At 42.6% G+C, this 19455-nt stretch overlaps 1 protein-coding gene across 2 annotated transcripts in view; it reads right to left on the bottom strand.

Annotated features, from left to right (window-relative positions):
- Positions 1-19455, bottom strand: part of LOC146198562 (uncharacterized) — a 156603-nt gene that overhangs the window by 23945 nt on the left and 113203 nt on the right. For both annotated transcript variants that reach the window (XM_084594057.1, XM_084594058.1), the window contains 3 exons: positions 3259-3357; positions 2477-2611; positions 884-1056 (listed from right to left, as the gene is read on the bottom strand). In XM_084594057.1, the coding sequence (XP_084450183.1) occupies positions 884-1056; positions 2477-2611; positions 3259-3357 (407 nt within the window). The remainder of the gene's footprint in view (positions 1-883; positions 1057-2476; positions 2612-3258; positions 3358-19455) is intronic.

Raw genomic sequence — 19455 nt, forward strand, 5'->3', positions numbered from 1 at the left:
GCTTTTGCGATGTATATAGCCCGGGGTTCACACAGGCGCCCTGGTACAACGTCCAAAAAAAACGTGAGGTACTGCTCAGTATAGCTTCTATTTTAATCGACGATTTCGGCTGTGTGGCCAAGTTGGCGTCGCACTGCTGGTTGGCAGTAGTCGAGAAAGAAGTTTCTTCCCGACTCGTGGGCGCCTGACAGGCGGATTAAAAAGGATCGTTGGGAAATAAACGGTTTCTCACCTCATCCCCGGACAGATCGCTCTTGAAAGAGCCTGCTGTGTGTCCTCCCTAATACGGGATCCTGCTGTTCTACTTCCATTTTTCCGCCGGCATGCGTCCGACCTACTTCGCGGTCGTCTCGCAACACGAAGGTCGTAAAGAGGCGCCAAATGACGGCTCTGCTATCGATTGAGTGTGCTTACTGGCTCACCTCAGAGCCATTCCTTTTATTTCCCTTTTTTTTTTCTGCTCCTTCCGCACGGGGCGTACAGCGCTAGATACCAAGTTTCGTTTTTTTTTTTTCTTTTTACCTGCACTGTTTTTGCTTTACTAAGTAGAGGTCAGCTCTCTTTTTTCCTCAAAGAAGGAAAACTCTTTGGTTTATCCTTTTTATATTGTCGTTGTACCGTTCAGGTTTACGGCATTCACCGATAAAGCATAAAACTGCTCGGTTCAAAGTAGAGCAGTGCACCGTCAAAGGCTGTGCTTAGCGCGCAAAAGAGCGGCCTTCTGCGGACGTATAAAGGTGCTGCTTCTCGGCGCAGCACTACCCGTAGCTCGAGGGAGGAAGGAGCCCAACCTCTCCCGGAGGCCGCGTAGCGTCGCACGTGCATCCCCCATAATATCTCCGGCGCCTAGGGGCTCGGCCTCGGCTCCCGGCACGGAACTTACTCGTTCTCCTTGACAAGCTCGAACATCCTTCGGAAGGCACGGGGCGCAATGCCCTCGGCCTGTGGCTGCTCCGTGTTCGAGACCCCCGTGAGAGTGTACGTCTTGCCAGATCCCGTCTGGCCGTACGCGAAGATGCACACGTTGTATCCATCCATCGCACTCTGCACGAGGCTCTGGAACGAAGCAAAAAAGAAATGAAAAAAAAAAATGAGAAGAAGACAACACGTAGTCCGCACTGACCGGCGGCACTTGCGCTTATGCGAGCTTTAGTGTGTTACTAGAATATGCAAGGCGCATATGAAGTCAGGAAAAGCTTTGATCTTAGGCGTTCCATCGGATCGCTTTGTTGAAGAGTCGGTGCCGTAACGCAATACCGGGCAGGAACAGGCCCTACGGCACTACAAAGGACTGTAAGAATAGCGCTTCTAGACTTTTGTAGCCTGCCAGTCGATTCTTGGCTTTGATCGAAGGCGCCTATATTGGGCAAGTACGCTGCGCAGCTCACAAGTATGAGTTCCCGTTCTGAATACTGTGCGTTTTTTACTGTCTCGTAGCACGTGTGCACTATTTCCGTGCGAGACTTCATTGAATGTTCCCTTGTGATGTCTCAAGCCCCCGTTATATTAGGATAGTGAGATTTTTTTTTTCTTCACTTTTTACTCCAAGAACAGCCAATTCAAAAATGGTTCGCTGATCTGTTTTCCTCCCTGAAGATACTGTCAAGAAAGCAGTATTGCCAAGTATTATACTGATCATGACTGGTCAAGATACAGGTTAGATGACTGAACTTGCGAATAATTTTCGCTTGAGCGATAGATGTGTCAGCGTTTATCAATTGATTCGAGGGAAAATCGAATGTCGTATTATTGCGCTGTCGACTGCGACCTTACAAAGATTAGGTTTAGGACGCACTCATTCTGCAAGAGAACGTCTCTGAAAATTTTCTTTCTGTTGTTTCCTGCAAAAGACAACGCGGCTTTTAATACATGCGTTTAGAGTTTGACTGATACTAGCGAGAAAAAAAAAAGCCATTTCGTTAGCATTAGTATGTTTCGCCCACATGGTTCCATTATTATATTCATGGCGTTTTACGGTGCGATAGAGAGGCCGCCAATTATCGCCGCAGTTCTTCAGTATATTTGGAACAAAAAAGCCTTGTGTACCCTGCCGAAAAAGTAGCCATGGTAATCGTGCACCAAACGTAACACTCCCCCGGCAGAAAGACGTTACACATTTCTTCGCAGGCAGGTCGAACAAACAAACAAACAAACAAACAAACAAACAAACAAACAAACAAACAAACAAACAAACAAACAAACAAACAAACAAACAAACAAACAAACAAACAAAAAAACAAACAAACAAACAAACAAACAAACAAACAAACACAAATAAGCAAGCAAGGAAATAAATTCATGCACAAATAGTGCATTTGCTAACAACGTCATGCCGTTACGCATCTGAATTTCGCTGACGATGCTAATATGAGGTTTCTCAGAATTTCTATTTGAAATTTGCGAACTGTGTTCAAGGCTCAAAAGTGGCATTCACTGCAGTGTGCACAAGGCGTACTCTGCGTACGGTCCCACTCACATTTGTTTCGCTGAAGACATCTTCCTGCGTGTGGTGCGGCAGGAACACCCTGTCAAAGGTGAACTCTTTGTCCCCCCGTGACGTGCGCACGACTAACGTGTAGTCGTCCGTGGGATCGATCACGCTGGCCGCGTCCTAAAAAAAGAAAAGAGGCAGTCTTGAAGTTAGCACAAAGAAAAAAGGAAAAGGCGTTAAAGTTATGAAGTCTGGGCCAGAAAATCTAGGAAAATCAGAAAATCTAGGGCCAGAAAATCTTCGCGCTATGCGCAACTGCACAGTAGAAACGAAGGTTTACAGAGATAACAGCAAACGCTCAGTACTTCATCTTAGAAACAAAGGTTCACAGAGATAACAGCAAACGCTCAGTACTTCATCTTTGGCGCCGGGGGTAGAAAAATGCAAATTATTAATTTTAATGGTTAGGTATTACTGGAAAGTCACTGATAACTCAGTGCGAACCACAAGAATATAATTGACCTTGTTGTGTTCCGGAAAGAAGATATCGGTGACGTCAGGGAGCCTTTACTTCAGAATTGTGATTTGTAATTGTAATCTGTCATAACCACCCTTAATAACTACTCTAACTTTTCTTTACTTCCCCTTGCCCCCTTGTCAAGTGTGTTCACAGCAGGCTAGACTCAGCTTACCACCGACCTCCATTCCTTTAATCAATTATTTTGTTTCTTTCTGTCACTTTCTCTCTACTTTGGAAACAATTCATTTTAGGTTGTTGTGACTTTGGTTGGTGGAAACGCTAGAATAAATGAGGGAAGTAAGCATACCTTGCTGAGTTGTTCGGTTGTCAGAGGCTTCACTCGACAGTAAACCCGTATCTTGCCTTTCATGTCTTCGACCATGTTGTAGTACTTTTTTCTCAGCACCTATAAATAAAAATGAACATAACAAAAAAATTACACGCGCTGAAAATGCCTCAATATGACGACCGAGCTAAAGCGTTATTCAGGCTCAGCCGTCCTTAAAAGTGTGAATTGAAGTAAGGCAGCAATGCGGTTAAAAAAGAAAAAAAAATGTAAGCCGCTTCTAATCTGTTATTATTTATTTTCAGCCCAGAATCGCTGGCGGTGCCAGATTAATAACAAGAATATGATGGGCGTTCAGCAGAGTTAGCCCAACCCATGGAGACATTACTCTTCAATTCTGTATGAACCATTAAGTTCCATTTCTCTGTGTTTTCAAGCTTTCAAGCATTTGGGGAGAAATTGCTCATTGCCATCCACGGATCAGGACGGATTTTTTTATAAGGTTCGAAGCTTCTGATAAAGATGTAGAGCTTTCATTACTAATAATATGGCTGCGCTCATGCAGGTACTAGTCAGTATTAACGCCTGGAAAGAAATCTACTTCCCGACGCGGGTGTCCGCTAACAATATGACCTCAAGTATCTACTGTGTCATCTTTTCGGTTGGAAAGAGGATATTTCTTGTCGGCTTATTTCGCTTATTATTGCTATCCCGCCAAAAGGTATTGTCTGGACAACTCCGTCAGTTGTATTTCGTGCCCATATCCGCTAGATTGGAAAAAAATAAACGCCCATAAGCGTGGGTTTTCTGTAGCGTTTATAAACTCGGCACTTTTGTTCAGCGAGACAAGAATGTCCACATAATTGGAAGAACATCCTTGGGTGATTGGCTCCGGCGAGAGCAAGTTAGTAAAAAAAAATAAAGAAACGCGTAAGAACTAAAAAGAGTTTATATCATCAGGAGGATAACTGTTGTGGATGCGTTTGGCTTGATTATCACCAAAGCGGCGCTTGGGGAGATAACTTCGACTCGCTTTAAATTGGTAAAAGTAAATCGGCTTATGACGGGATCAAGGCTAAGGCGCTGCTTTGAAGAATGCTATCCTGCTAGACATCGGCCAAACCAAGTGACGGCTTAAAGTCGACAACGGCCTAACGGAGAGGCACAACGAGCTTAAGCGGCTTAGGGCCACGAATGACATCCGTAACCGAGCCTTAAATCCTTGGGCAGAGCTGAGTTCTCCGTCGACAAGCTCATTATGGCTCACGTATTGCAGCAGCTCGCCTGTCGTTCCCTAAAAACCATACCACCAACAAGTTTCGTTTCTATTCCTGGTTAGCGGGGCATACTTTTTTGTTATGGGAAGCCGCCTTACAAATGGCCGTAGACTCATCCATCAGACGAGCACTGACGGTGAAAATAATCGGCTCTAGCTGTCTCGACACATAGCCGGTAAGAGCCTAGCGTTCAGATGGAGGTTATATTATGGTAGGATGGAAGGTTTTAGATAACTTTACGCACTGTTCAGTGATTTAAAGAAGCAGGAATCTAGGAGTACTGGGCTCGAGGAAAGGAACGTGCGCAGAAAGTGCGCCGCAAGCCCGGAACTTTTAGACTTCCCGGCGCAGTCAGTGTATCACAACTTGTAGAGTTTAAACGAAGGGCAAAAAGTTAGCATGTACTGCTGGTTTTAATTTTCTATAAATAAGTCACACAAAACGAAGGACGGGCAGTGAGGGGCTCCAGGCAGACGTAAGTACTGAATGAAAGCATTTTTGAGGATAATGGCTATACAGTTATTCAAGTTCGTTTAATTGCAGTATTGCGGAGACATATTACAGAGATCGGAAAAATTACCGGACGTGTCAAGCAAAAAGAAGAAACCATTCGAGAAGTTTCATAGCATATTTGCACTTCGTTGTTCGGAGAGGGAAGTTTTCATCTGAAAGCGCCCCGCCAAAAAGAAAGTCCTTAAAAGCCCTGCTTTGGCAGGTTGCATTAGCCCACAAGTGTCTAGCACAGTGTCCTGCACAGTTTCGAGTCTGCCACTGTGCAGACAAATTTGATGGTATTCTTTGTTGGGACGATATGTTATTCTTTACAAGTGGAGGACGTCGAAAATTGCTTCGAGCTGCAATGATTATTTCTGTCACAATTTTTGTTTCTACAGTTACGCTTTCAGCGCCTTGCTTAGGCTGTGCTAGGTAATGCAGCCAAGGAAGAAGGGGAAGAAAATAAGGAACAGTTAAGGAAAGCTATTAAAGGTATGACGTGATAGCTTCAATGTTTCCCGTCTTCGGTTACCGTTGAGGATCCTCGTTCCCATATATGCAATTTTTTGGTCACCTAATTAATCGCCAATTCCTTCATTTGTGGCTACAATGTATAACGCATGTTCACTGAGATATGGTCAGGAGAGGCGAATTGAAGGCTCAAGCGAATCACCTCCTTCAGGCCTTAGCTATGCGCATGCGCGCCCCTGTGCTTTAATGCGTGACGAGGTCGGAAGCAAATCAGGGCGCTCTGAAAATATCGACCAAGCATTCGTGTGTATGCACTAAGAGATGACGACCGTGTACTATGCTTTACCATGCATGAGGCGCCGACCATGTGCACAGCATTCTTTTCGAGTGTTCTAGATAAGTGTATGCTTGTATGGGCGAACAGTTTGTGACTGTGGACCTGAAAGCTCTCAAATGTGCATGAAAAGACTGTTTCGAAGACTGAACATTGTGTCGTGTTGAGGGAGATGGTACTCGTTTGTATCTGTGGCAAGGCCCATGTTGTAGAAGATATTTTGCGCACGAAATCGTATATTCCACTTAAATAGCACAATGCCAATACGTAAGGGCATTTAATGAGTTATTTGGAACACGTCTACCTAGCCTATATGCGGTAGTTTTGCGTCAAAGGCGCTTTAGCTGCAGACCTACTTAGAGTCAGTGCAGCACCAGTTCTTGACCTCGCGACGATGACCAAATATCGTCGCCCAGCTCGGACGAATTCCTTTAGGCTGCACTACACCCCCCCCCCCCCCCCCCCCCTATAGCAAACTGTAATTTTTTAAACACTTTGATTAATTTAAGCTGACCAGGCAGCCTTCAGTAAGTAAATGACGCAAGCCGCTCATTGGTAAAGACTTTGGGTGATTTGCTCGTAAACAGGAGACCAATCTTATAACTGACACAAAATACGACACGCAGCAGCAACACAGCTTAGAGACTTACACAAACTAACGTAAAATGCCGCCGTGGCAACCGCCAATCTTCGACTGCGCAGTGCTGCTAATGGAACACAGCCGCGTGACAATAGAAACACCGACAAAAGAGACGAGAAGTTCTTTTTTTTTTTTTTTCTTGCGGTGGGTTGGTCCCAGTTCTCATGAGCCACTGTTGTTTTGATTATATGAGATGTAAATACTAAAAGTGCACCCGGTAGGCATACTGTCAGCGTTGTATACATAAAAATATAATAATCGTTTTTCCTTAAAACAAATAGGGTGGTGTCGAGCAAGCGGCGGCTAAAACTCAAGTCTGGTTTGCCATTCTCTCCTGATATGAATGTGAGTGCCGCTACACATGACAGAAGCCGCTAAGGATGGGTTGCCTACGGTCGCCATCTATAACTCCTGCATTTAATGCTGATAAGCCTGCGATTGTTCGGCTCATTAAAACGCTGTAAGACGCTGCCAAGAACCGGAATCGGTGCACGATAAGGAAGGTTTTCTCTTTCTTGAGAGAATATATAATTTACCGTAAGTGAGAAAGAAGCTTCAGCTTTTATATATTCTCAGCACGACGCAAATATGACGCGTTGTACTTTTTCCTCCATTATTGAGAAAAAGTTTTGTATAATCTCCGAAAAGCTGTACAAGCGGGCCGATTGAAAGCTTAAAGACTGACAGTAATGAGGCCCTTGAGCGTCACCGCTATCGTATGTCATACCTGCATAAACTGTGGCGCACACCGTAATACCCTTCTAGAAGAAATTTAATGGAGCTCTGCAGTTGGAGGGAAAGGGGGGGGGGGAGATGACTACGGTCAAACTTCAATTTCTACTAATCTCAATGCCTTTATAGTATGCTTTTCCCATTTTGTTGCTTGTGTCTTCTGTATAACAAGCTTCACGGATCCGCAAAGTCCAAAAAAAGTTCTCAGTTTCTTGGGAGAAAACAGTGCTTCACGGAGTAAATCGGAAAACCGGCTATTTGTGAAGCCCCGACTTCAAACTTTCCAGGAAAAAGAAATTAGCCGGAGCGGATTTGAACCTGGATTTTCTTATGGAAAGCCAACACAGAACCTCATTACTATCGCCGCAGCAGATTACCGCGCGTGTTCAATATTTAGTTTATTTTCTATATATGGTACCATCAGTGTAAGCATTACAGAAAGGAGTGGTTGAGGTAAAATCGTTTGCATGTACAGCTATAAAGCTAACATATACAAGTGAAAATAGTAGACGCAGCTGTATTACACAATAATTTGCGTACATATTTCAATATCTTCAAGAACAATAACAATGAACTTGTGATTTCGCAGTGAAATTGTATGGTACGCAGAAAAAAATACAATTGTATAAATATGAGCGTGCGTAAGACGAGGATAGCGAACAATACTAAGATTTCTAAGCGTATGTTATGTTAATGTAAATTGCGCAGACATACTGGAATAATGATAATTTATCGATTGTTGCAGTTGTAGAGGGAAGCCCGTTTCATTCTTTAGACGGGCTGGGAATGAAGGAGTCAGATAATGTTTTAGTGTATCATGGAATTGAACCAAATTTGTGTATGCGGTCCAAGCGCGATTAGAGATACGAAGTTCTACTAATAAATTCTTCTCGGGGAGTAATCTGGTGGAAGATCTTATAATCTGTCACAATGGTGCAAGCTTCCGACTTGATGCAGGTACAAGTCCAAGCCCAAGTCTGATTTCATGATAGATATGCTGGGTGAGCGATATTGAACATGCATTTTATAACCATTGGCTCGAATAATTGTGCAGCATTGAACATTGCAGAGGAGTCAATATCGGACGTAACACTGTTACGTGAGTCTAATTATATGCATCCAACAACTCCCCACGAAGTAGAGCTCCTAATAAAAAAGCTAAAAAATAATGCTGCCCCTGGAATCGATGGCATAAGCCCGATAGAGTTGAAGTCTATATCTAGAGTAATATCTCATTGTTTGGCTATATTATAAATCTTACACTATCCGCAGGAGTGTTTCCACGAAAACTGAAGATAGCAAGAGTCACTCCAGATTATAAAGGTGGGGGAACTGAAAACCTGGCAAATTATCGCCCTATATCCGTGCTCTCAACGCTATCAAAAATATTTGAAGATGTCATTCATAGCCGGCTAACTTAATTTTTTGATAAGCACAACATTATTACGGAGAGTCAATATGGTTTTCGAAGAGGAAAATTTACCGAGCAGGCTTTATTATACATTAAGGATAGAATAATTTCTAACATATAGGATAGAAAATACACAGTGGGACTTTTTTTGGATATCAAAAAAGCATTTGATTCTATCCAGTACAACATCTTACTAAACAAATTATCTATGTATGGTGTACGCGGCATTTCTTTGCAGCTTTTCTCTTCGTATATTTATGATCGCTATCAGATTGTGCGCATAAGTGGCTCGAGTTTATCACAACTAAAACTAACTCAGGATGTTCCACAGGGATCTATATTGGGCCCGCTGCTCTTCCAAACTTATATAAATGATATCATAAAAATACCCGAATCACCAGAAGTTATCATGTATGCAGATGATACTAATATTTTTTTCGCATCTTAGGGTATAACAATACTCGAAACCAAAGTCAACAACTACCTTCTGCACCTTTCCCGGTGGATCAAGGAAAATATGCTAGAACTGAATTAAAAAAAAGACCAGCTATATCGTATTTCGTCCAGTCAATAAACCATTACAGACTACAATAACACTGAAGTTTCATGATCAATTCCTTTCCTCGGTTAAAGAATAAAAATTCCTAGGCGTGTGGTTCCAGGAAGAATTATCATGGACGCCATACGTGAACCATCTAATAAATGAACTGGCACGAACCGTTGGTTGCTTATGCAAAGTAGCTCATATAGTCCACCTATCGATAAAGCAACTTTTGTATGATACACTTTTCTATTCAAAACTGTTTTATGGTACCATGGTGTGGGAAATCACAACATATGCTAATTAAAATAAGATTATAATATTACAGAGGAAAATATTGCGTTGCTAGGAAAATTATAAAGGATCTTTGCAGCTTTTACGAACTTCTCCTTTGTTCCTAAATTACAAAACGTTGAGGGCCGACCAGCTTTACTACTACAAACTACTAATGGTTATAAAACATCGAAAACTGTACGTCTGCGACAGGAAAGAAAATCCTGGTTATTCATTCCGACATAATAAAAGACGCACACCTAAAACAAGAATGAGCTATGCAAAAAAAAAACAAACATTTACATACCAAAAGGTTTTATTCTTAATAAATTAGACGATGCAATAAATTTGAAAACCAGCATAGGCATAAGTTTAAAAGCACATTAGAGATATCTTAATAACATCTGGAGTTAGGTACGGGGACTGATTATCATCTTGGCCATGTTTCTGCAGAACATATTCTAGTAATGTATACTGACCTGGTATGTGATCTATTTTGCCTTGTGTTGCGTTCCAGTGTATATTATCTCTATTATATTTATTTTATCATAAGTGACCATTGTATAGTTGTACTGGAGGAGATCTCCGTTAGATATCATTTCATTGTTGTATATATTGCTATGGTGTCGTATAGTGGCATGTGATTCTGTGGTTTTGCTTATGCACATTTTTTTTGCACGTTACGTTCTGTTATGCGGTAATATGACTGCACTTTAGTCGACTGCAGAGGGACAGAGGCATTCGTCAGGCGCCACAGCCTTTGGCCTCTGCCCCTGCAGAAGATGCTGTAGTTGCTCTGCTGAAATGACAATTAAAAAAAATTGGAGAAGCAAAACTAATTGAATGGTTTGGATCGTTTCTAGTTGATTAATCAGATCGTTATAGTACCATACACCCAAACTGACGGCGCGTATTCAAGCTGTGAGCGAAAATGGTATTGTAGAAGATAAGCTTATTGTTAGGACGGACGGTACGAAAATTGCATCCTAAGTATTAATTGCATTTATACAAATTTGTTAACAATAAACTCAACGTCAGTTATTTACCACATGATAGAAGCCATATGAAAGGCGGGGTACTTGAAAATGTCATATTTGAGAGCAATATTGTTCAGGTGATAAGTTGTTACCCTGCTAGTTGTTCGACATATGCGCTTGAGTTTACATTTTTATTGTTTAGTGTTATTTGCTATGCTTGGCATCAGGCAGAGATAGTGTTAATATCGGCCGGAGTGTCACATGTGTCAGTATCGCTTGTAATCTCACGAAAAACAACACAATCGTGAGCAAATAAGTCAATCGATGAAGCAATGCAGTTGGGCAGATGCAGATTATAGAAAACGATGCTCCATGTGCGGTGTCTTGCGGAATAGCAGAAATAACAGGATGCGGAGAAAAATGAACGTCATTATCGGTCACAAACTGCTGTGTCTCTGTTAAAAACACCCAAGCTATTGTAGTAGTTTAGTATCAGCCCCATCACGCGCAAGTTTAGTTACAAAATCTTGTGACACACCTTATCAAAAGAATTGGTGAAATCAAGAAAGATGCGATCCACAGTGGAATGGCAGATTAGGATGACGCCTAAAGTATGGGTAACATAGCTTCTAAATAACAGAAGCTGTGTTTTACACGAGTATGATTTGCGTAAGTCATGCTGTGAAGTGTTAAAAAGGTGTTACCTTCTATTACGTTTATTTATTGCGTAAGCGGGACATGTTCAAGAATTTTAAAAGGGATGCTGGCTGATGGGGCGGTAATTATGATGCAAATTCCTATTTCCATACATATGAACAGCAACTACCTTCCCATCTTTACAGTCCGCCGGAATCTTACCAATATCTATTCATCACTGACATATTTCGGAGGCAATAACTGAATTATATATTTTCAGCGTTTCGAAAACTGACCGAAAGACTGGTAAAGTAAGTGCAGAAAACGTGTAACACTGTTGAGCTTTCGCTGTCTGCAGTCGGTTTATCGTCATAGTTTGGTAACATCACAATACCCGGCACATTCATTGTATCAACAACTTTCTAGGATTTTGGGTTATTTGTATTTTGCGTGTCTGGTAATGTATTAGTATGAATATCATACCATAGAGCAATATAGTGACTACCGAAAGTGAGTGCGTAGTTTTGGCTAGACGATATGAGGATATTTTTAGCTTAGGTAAAAAGTATGGGCGAGTAAGTGCCGTTTAGCAAGCGTGCTAACTTTGAGCATCAGTAATGTCCACTTTGTGCCTAGTGAGCCTTGCTCAAATCCTTATAAAAGTGCTGTTAGATAATTGCTCAACTCGCAGTTAATTTCGCTGAAATCTGAACGATGGTAATTTCGCAAAGTTTTGTTTTTCTAGTCTTTCTGCGTAGGTATAGAGTGATGCAAAAGTTTAGTACAAGATGATTTCAGGGAGGTATATTACATCTGAGCTATTTCTGGGTTTCTGTAGAGAAGTAAGTCTAAACTGTTTGCAGAAGTATATAATTCGTGTTAGTTTAGTAACAATCTTTGCGATGTTAAGGCATGAATATAAATTGATGAATTTTTGGCAGTTGGAAGATATAGACTTGCTTGCATCCAAAGACAAAGATCAGTCAAGACGAGGGAAATTGAAGAGAGCGAGTAAAAATATAGACAACGATGGGCATCGTGACTTGGCAATGCTAATGCAGTCACGAAGCTCAGAGACGAAAGTAAATCGCGCGTGAGGAGCGCGATAGTCAAAACCTAAATTAACAGCTACACTTAGGCGCCGGACATTCCATATGGCTCTCTTCATCAACTCTCATCTGCGCGAAATGGATCCTAATTAACACACGGCTATCGCATTTCTATCTTATTCTGCCTAAAGCATTATCAGTCTCCTTTAGTGCGCTACTGTACCGAGGTTCCCATTCACTAATTTCGCATACCGGTATGCCTAAAGCCGGACCTAGAAATGCTAGCCCTCGAAGGAGAATTGCAATGAAACATGACATGCATTTGAATACATTTTGCATTTGGTCAACTCAGCTGAATCGGCTGCAGTAATATGGCAGTTCGCTCAAAAAATATGTTTCAGACGAGTTTTGCTTAGCGTTCAACACAGTGGGGTGAAAAGTGAGCCGCTGCTGGGTCGTTTCTCTCCGTTCTGAACACATCCCTGTACTTGCCAAAGACCACGCCTCACGTTCCGCGCAGAAGAAACGAAAGATTAAGCGACGCAGATAACAAGGTTTCCCGACGCCCTTCGTGTAATGCTTAAAAAATCTGGTTGGGTCAGGTTTAATAATTTGAAATAGATATTCATTTTCCATTTCATTGCGCGTTAGTTCAGCGTGACGGCAGCATCCTACAAAGCAGTGAGCGGCCAATCGCGCAAATCAAAATGCAGTGAAAATAGCTTTCATCGGTCGTCGCACGCATAGGTATATCAATGGCTGCGATATGCGCCCAATGACAAAAGAACAACTAAAAACAATAACTCAAAAGCCAGACCAATGAACTGATGAGTTCTTGCACTGTTGTTTTCTGGCACTCAGTTTTGTACAGTTTCATAGTATTTTGAACATGATATTAATTTTAATCCCACTCCTTTCATGTATTCGTCATTGCCTCCCATGTAGCGCCCCTCCCATATTTCTCTCTGGTTGAGGCTTCACAACGTAGAAGAGCGGCTGGGGAAAATTATATGCAGATAAAACACTGCTACCTTTTGGCAATCATTTAAGAGTGCAGCTCTTAGGCACCCGTTCCTGGATTGAGCGACGTCGGCGTAACCGGTTGGCAGCTATACTTTTAAATGTGCTGTCCCTTATACGAGATGTACACAGTAGTTAGACTATCTTACCGTGCAAAACGTAGAGAATGTTTCATGCAAATGTTTTCGAAGTTATACGGAACGGTCTAGTTAGCCAAAATGTGAGTCATGCTAAATTATGCATATTCTGAGCAGGTACGGTCCTTCATTACTGGAGAACATCAAATATCAGCGCAGTTTATCGCGAGACGCGGAAGCCGCAGCCGGTGGTCCTACTTACTACCTGCGCACTTTTTGTTTTCATGAATGCGATATCAAGCTCTCGGCTTCATTAAGTAATGCCGAAACTTACGCATATGTCAGTTTTATTACCTTGCTTATATCTGCCTTTGCGCATATCACTTTCAAAGTCAGCTCTCTCGGCTATTTAGAAGAGCCGCGGGTACATTTTCTGAAATTAGAGTTTGAAATATAGAAACGACTTCCGGTGTAGAAGGCTAAGCTAAATGCGTCTCAGATGCACTAGCACGTTTTTTCTTCAGTACTGTAATCTTGGCTTATCTTTATTTAGCTTGGTTTGGTTTGGCGATTCCTTTGCGGCATAGCATTTTAGATCATGTGAAAGTATTCAAGACAGCAAGGTAAAACGCGGTTATAGTTAGGTACATGTCAAGTTTGCTGTAGTCGCCACACACTATTCCTTTGCAAGAGGAAGTATACATCATTAGTGAAGCGTCCCTTATTATCTAAATAAGATACCGCCAAACCAAGCTATCATCTCAAGAATTTTGATGCCTGAGATTCGGTTCAAAAATTGATTTTGTTAACGGTTCAGCGGAATATACATACACACTACTCAAGCGCATACCTCGTCACATAGTTACTAACTTCATATGCCAGCTGCGACGCCCACAGCACACCCTCTTTCTATCAGCTGCAGTCATCCGATAAAGATGAAGCATATACATCTTCCTATTAAGTAACTAATTTAGAAGAGCATAGCTGCTCACTTCTACTAGAGGTGAGCGTGCTCTTCTTGTCGTCGGAGCAATTTCGTGTAGTTTTTAATGAACTATTGGCAGCGAAACAGTCGAGAAAGGATGACGATTCTGTGAAGAATTTGCCTGTCATCATCATCATCATCGGCCAGACTATACCCACTGCAGGGCGAAGACCTCTCCCACACTCTTCCGCTTAACCCGGTCCTGTGCAAGCTGCATTCACTTAACCCCTGCGAACTTCTTAACCTCAGCTGCCCACTATCTTTCTGCCGCCCCCTGCTACGCTTTCTTACCTTGTAATCCTCTCTCTACGCATTACATGCCCTGTCCATGCCCATTTCTTATCCAAATAGTGTGGTGAAGTATATAAAGGCAGTGATTAATTAATGCAGCCATGGTCATTAGTCACACATAATCATCAGCTGGGTCATTAATTAATGACATTAATTAACGATCACTTAGTATGTCACGTGACTATTTGAGTACCACGTGATAAAGTGCGTGACTACGACAGATTCGTATTACAAGGCACGTGACAGCCAAGTTGCATGAAAGCGTCACATGGCTCAGATGGCTAAGTGGCCGTACCGACAATGCCACTTGAAGGAGCACTGCAATGAACGCGCGCCAGAGAAAGAAAATTTCCAGTTGGGGGACGGGGGGGGGGGGGGGGGGAGGTGGCGGTACGACGCCTGGCCTTGCTAGCAAATACTACACAGGGGCTCGCGATGCACCGTGCGCAGCTTTCGACCTTCTCCACTGAAGATTCTGCAGTGCACTCGGAAGGTTTTTCTACTCTCCCGCTGAAACCTTTTCAAATGCTCTCGTTTCTTGCTGTTGTGATCCCTCTCCTTTGGCGCTTTATTCTGTGAGCTGTAAAACACGAGTGCTTAGAATAAACTATCATCAGTACGAAAATATGAGGAGACAATAAAATGTCGGCGTTTTAACGGCAGCTTCAATTAAACGAGGTACGGCTTCGCGAGCGTAACGGTTGCATCGCAGCCTTGAATACATCGATGAGCAGTGATGGCCACCCTAAATTCTAAACGAAAGCACGTACAGCTGATGTAGCATCTAAATTTTACCTTTAAGACTGAGTGTGTCCCTGAAAATGCCGCGAACACGCCATCGAGGCTGTGAATTATTCGCTGTGCAGTGTGAAGCCTCTGCACCTAAATCCTCCACCTCTTTGGGCGGCTGGCTGTTGCAAGCTATGGTGTGACGCCTACCAGCTTTTCAGTCTCGCTGACTTACAAAACGCATGCAGCGGTTCTGTCGAGCTTTCGTTTTCGCCAGTATGCTCTAGGAGCGACACCCGAAATTGCTTCCTATGCAGTAACAGTAGCACGCCACTGAAATATGCCGAAATATGTCGTGGACTGAATCACAACGCATGCACAGTGTGATGTCGACGGCTTGAAAATCGCGACTATTTTCAAGGGAAAGCTATGTCAACAACTTCTGAATACGTCGGCAAAACACTCACAAAAGACCATGCAAACAGTTCCGCGGGCTGCTCATCCATCTTATACTAGCTGACGGCGCTGAAACAGCGTAACGTCAATTTCCTGAAAGTTGACAATAATTTTTCTTTTAGATGTGTCATTAGCATAAGCCCGTGGCTTAGCTAGACGTACGCTTTTTCTTTCTCACTTATGTGGAGTATCACACATCAATACAATATATACAACTAAGGTGGTTTTTTTTCCAGCGTTTTAAGTTCGTCGCTGGGTGCAGTGAGAATTCATATTCTTACTAGAGCGAAAGAAAAAAATCACGGACGATCAATACATATTCATGCAGCACATTACGTGTTTACGTTTTGTTTTCTGCTGTCGCTAACGACACTAGATCGTCTTTGCGGGTGACGTGATCCGGTCCATCAATCACTCTCATTGCCCTCTCCAACCCTCGAAGTTAACCGGTGACAGCGGTTTCATCCTCTCCACTCAACGTCCCTCATCACATCTCATCCCTCTCCAACCTTTTATGCTTGTCCTTGAAAATAGCGGGAGAAGTCTTCTGAAACTTCGAAAACTTCGGTTTTTTGCCTCTGTTGCCGTCGATTATAGGCATTTTGTTGCTACTCAATTAATAATTTGCACAACAGGGACGTAAACAGAATGCAGTCGACCCAACTGCAGCTTCCAACAATTTTTAATACACTAGTGCATCTAGAGCGCTGTATTATTGGTGTCCGAATACAACTCCACAGACCGCTGCACAAATCAGTGCTGACCTCATTACCTTGTATAATTTTATAAACCTCCTATACCACTGCCCTGTTATGCTTAGCTAAAGTTTGGCTCCATAGACGGCGCGGGATTGAATAGCGTCGTTCTTGTGGCCTTTGGGACTAACTTGGTGGTAAATAATCGGCTTCACTTTTTTTGACACTCTTCCCCGAAGTAAAATACTTTGTTAACTATAAAATATGCAAGATACATAATTGAACTTCATTGATAACCGATTTGCTTTCATGCTTCAAATTCTAGGGCTGAATTCAATTTGAGGTTATCATATTCAAATTTTTGGCTGACGATATAGGATATCAATGAAATGTTTTTGGTCCATCGGTGCATGAGTCCAATAAGTGGCCAAAATATTCCGATAATATAGTTTAATGAACCGTGGACAACCAAAAATATATTCATATAATAAATATTAGTTTTTAATGTGAAGAGTAGCGCCATAAGTCGAAAAATATTTCAATTTAAAAAATAGAGGAATGTGATGGTTTTGCACTGATTTTAAATCGATATAGCGAAAAGAGATTTAATTTCGCAGTTTATTGCACCTTATTTTCAGACTTGTTTGCAATGGAAGTACAACCAAGGAAAGCGGTTTACGAAACACCCGATTTTTAATCCCTTTGTTTTGTAAGCCTTTCAGCACACAGCCGTAAGCTTAAAGGGCCCATGAAATGTTATTTGGGGTAAAATGCTAATGCAACAAAATCATAGAAGTGGTTTTTATTAGCTTTCCGGTGAGATTTGAAAGCGTTATGTAAAGTCGAAGATTTGCAAATAATTTTTAAAAGTGGTCCTGGCGATCGCTCTCAGCCAATTTGGGCGACAAATCGCCTCGCGCAAGTGTCACCACCGAGATCTTGACAAGGCCACCACCCCCCAGCAGCCTACGTCACGACAACGGATGGGCGATAAAGTACCGGCAAATGAAGCTTCGAGCGCTGATCTGAGTCGAGTCACGTGGTGTCCTCTCGCCGCTTTACCAAAACGCGCAGATTCATTGGCTAATCCTTTAAAATTCATCTATTCGTCGTGACGTTCGCTGATGGAAGAGAAGGTCATGCAACTGCCTTGCTAGAATCTCGGTGGTGACGGCGCAAGCCTCCCCACTGACGTCAGTGGGGCGGCATGGTGCGCCCTCTCATTGGACGCTCCCAACTTAGGCGAGCGGAACGGGGCGTAGTGGGGCGCCGTCGCGACATTTCCTCTTTTTTCTTGCGCGCCGATGTCAGTTGAGTTGAGGGGAAGAGGAGGAGCATCATTTTCGATCGCCCTTATTTCGGTTCTAATGAAGCTAGTTGTAGATTTGCGTTGCAGAGAGGATTGGTGGGATAACTATTGCTAGCGGACGTTTTATATATGTAGTAAACAGCCTTTTATGGGCTGTTTAAGTGCGGTTAAAATGAATAAAAATGTCACTTTGAAGAAAATTTTTGTGGCAGATGACATTCTCTATGAGATACGTGAGCGAGAAGATTTTCATTAAAAAAATGCAACACAGTTTAGCGCCGCATATGCAACGTTTGATATGGAGCGAACCTTCAGCACTCGTCATTTCTGCTCCTCTGAAGATGACGGATGCTGGTTTCACATATTGAACGACACTTCCGCGTCAAAAGTTTTGTATATAACCTCCATACCACCAGTGGGTGCGCTACGTTTCCCGTTGCACTGACTTTATGCCGCACTCTATGAGGGCGCCACCTGATGATTCACTCCTGGCGTTGTCGAGACCGGCGCACAGTGCAGGTCTCGAAGGTAGGAGAGCATCGCCAGGTGGCATGGTTCGAAACTTAAAAGAGAGGTGGTGGTATCTTGCCATGGCTCACGATACTAGTACTTTATTTTAAATCTAGCACACTCTGGGCGGCTATTGTGGGCATCGCGGAGTAATATACAAACTGTCCTGTTTTCCAACCAGTCTCTGCAGCACGGGATTTACGGTTCACTGGCGCCTCTTTAATCGCATCCAATAATGGCAGTGTGCAAAATATTGTCACGTTCTACTAAGATGACGTGTACGCCCCGTATTGACGCCACGTTAAGTTCTCTGAAATGCAGCATTCGTCTATGCATGCGTGGCAAAATTACTTATGAAAATGAAATAAACTATATTAGTAATTGCTTTGCTGAAAATTGTAGAAAAGTAATCAAACCAGATTACCAATTACTAATCCCAAAAAGTAATGAACTTACATTACAATTACTTCTAGCGAGTAATTCAATTACATTTAAATTGCTTCCTAGTTCTCATTCATGCAAACACTAAGTAAATCTAGTAACTCTCCAGACGCAAAGCATACACATTCTTTCGTCCTCCCGCCACATTCCGTCTCAGAAAGCTATTTCTTCCCTCTTTCCTACTGCACTTGCCATTAAAAAAATAAAACAACTACAAGAAAACAAGAATAGTAGAAGTACGGTTGTGAAATAAGCGGTGAAGCCAGCGTCTATTGGCCCAGAGCTGTCTCCGCCATTTGAAGGGCTCGAAGCAGCTAGGTTATTTATTGCTTCCGTATTCCCAAGAATCGACATCAGCACCTTGTGCTCAGCAATGCTCACGCCGTGGACCCTACCGCCTGTCTTCTCCCACCCAAAATCTCCCTCACCCGTGGTGACGGTGTAACCAGGCACCACTGTGCCCTAGGAGTGCCACTGTGCTGCGCTCCTACTACTTTTCAACTCAGGCCTTCTAGCCCCATCTGTCCCTTCGGCGGAACCTCGACGCCTTGTATCCATGCTGCGTGGAGAATGGTTGCACTCAGTGACCCTGCTAAAGTGAAGACCTCGGACGCAATGTTCTGTTCAATCCCCTATCGCCGATCCGTTACGCTGGCTGAGGCTTGCCGCATGTCATTCCTGCTTTCGCGGCACTGCATTTTGCTGTCTATTGAAATAATAGTGCAGTATTTCAGTGAAAGTAATTACTTTTACTGCGAAATTACTGCAAAATGTAATTTCGTATATTACTAAATTACAGAACTAAAAAGTAATTTTTACATGACAAATTACCAAAGAAAGTAATTAAATAACAGTAGTTTTCTTACTGT

Source organism: Amblyomma maculatum, chromosome 2, assembly GCF_055883805.1.
Source record: "Amblyomma maculatum isolate TAMU_Amacu chromosome 2, ASM5588380v1, whole genome shotgun sequence".
NCBI lineage: Eukaryota > Metazoa > Arthropoda > Arachnida > Ixodida > Ixodidae > Amblyomma > Amblyomma maculatum.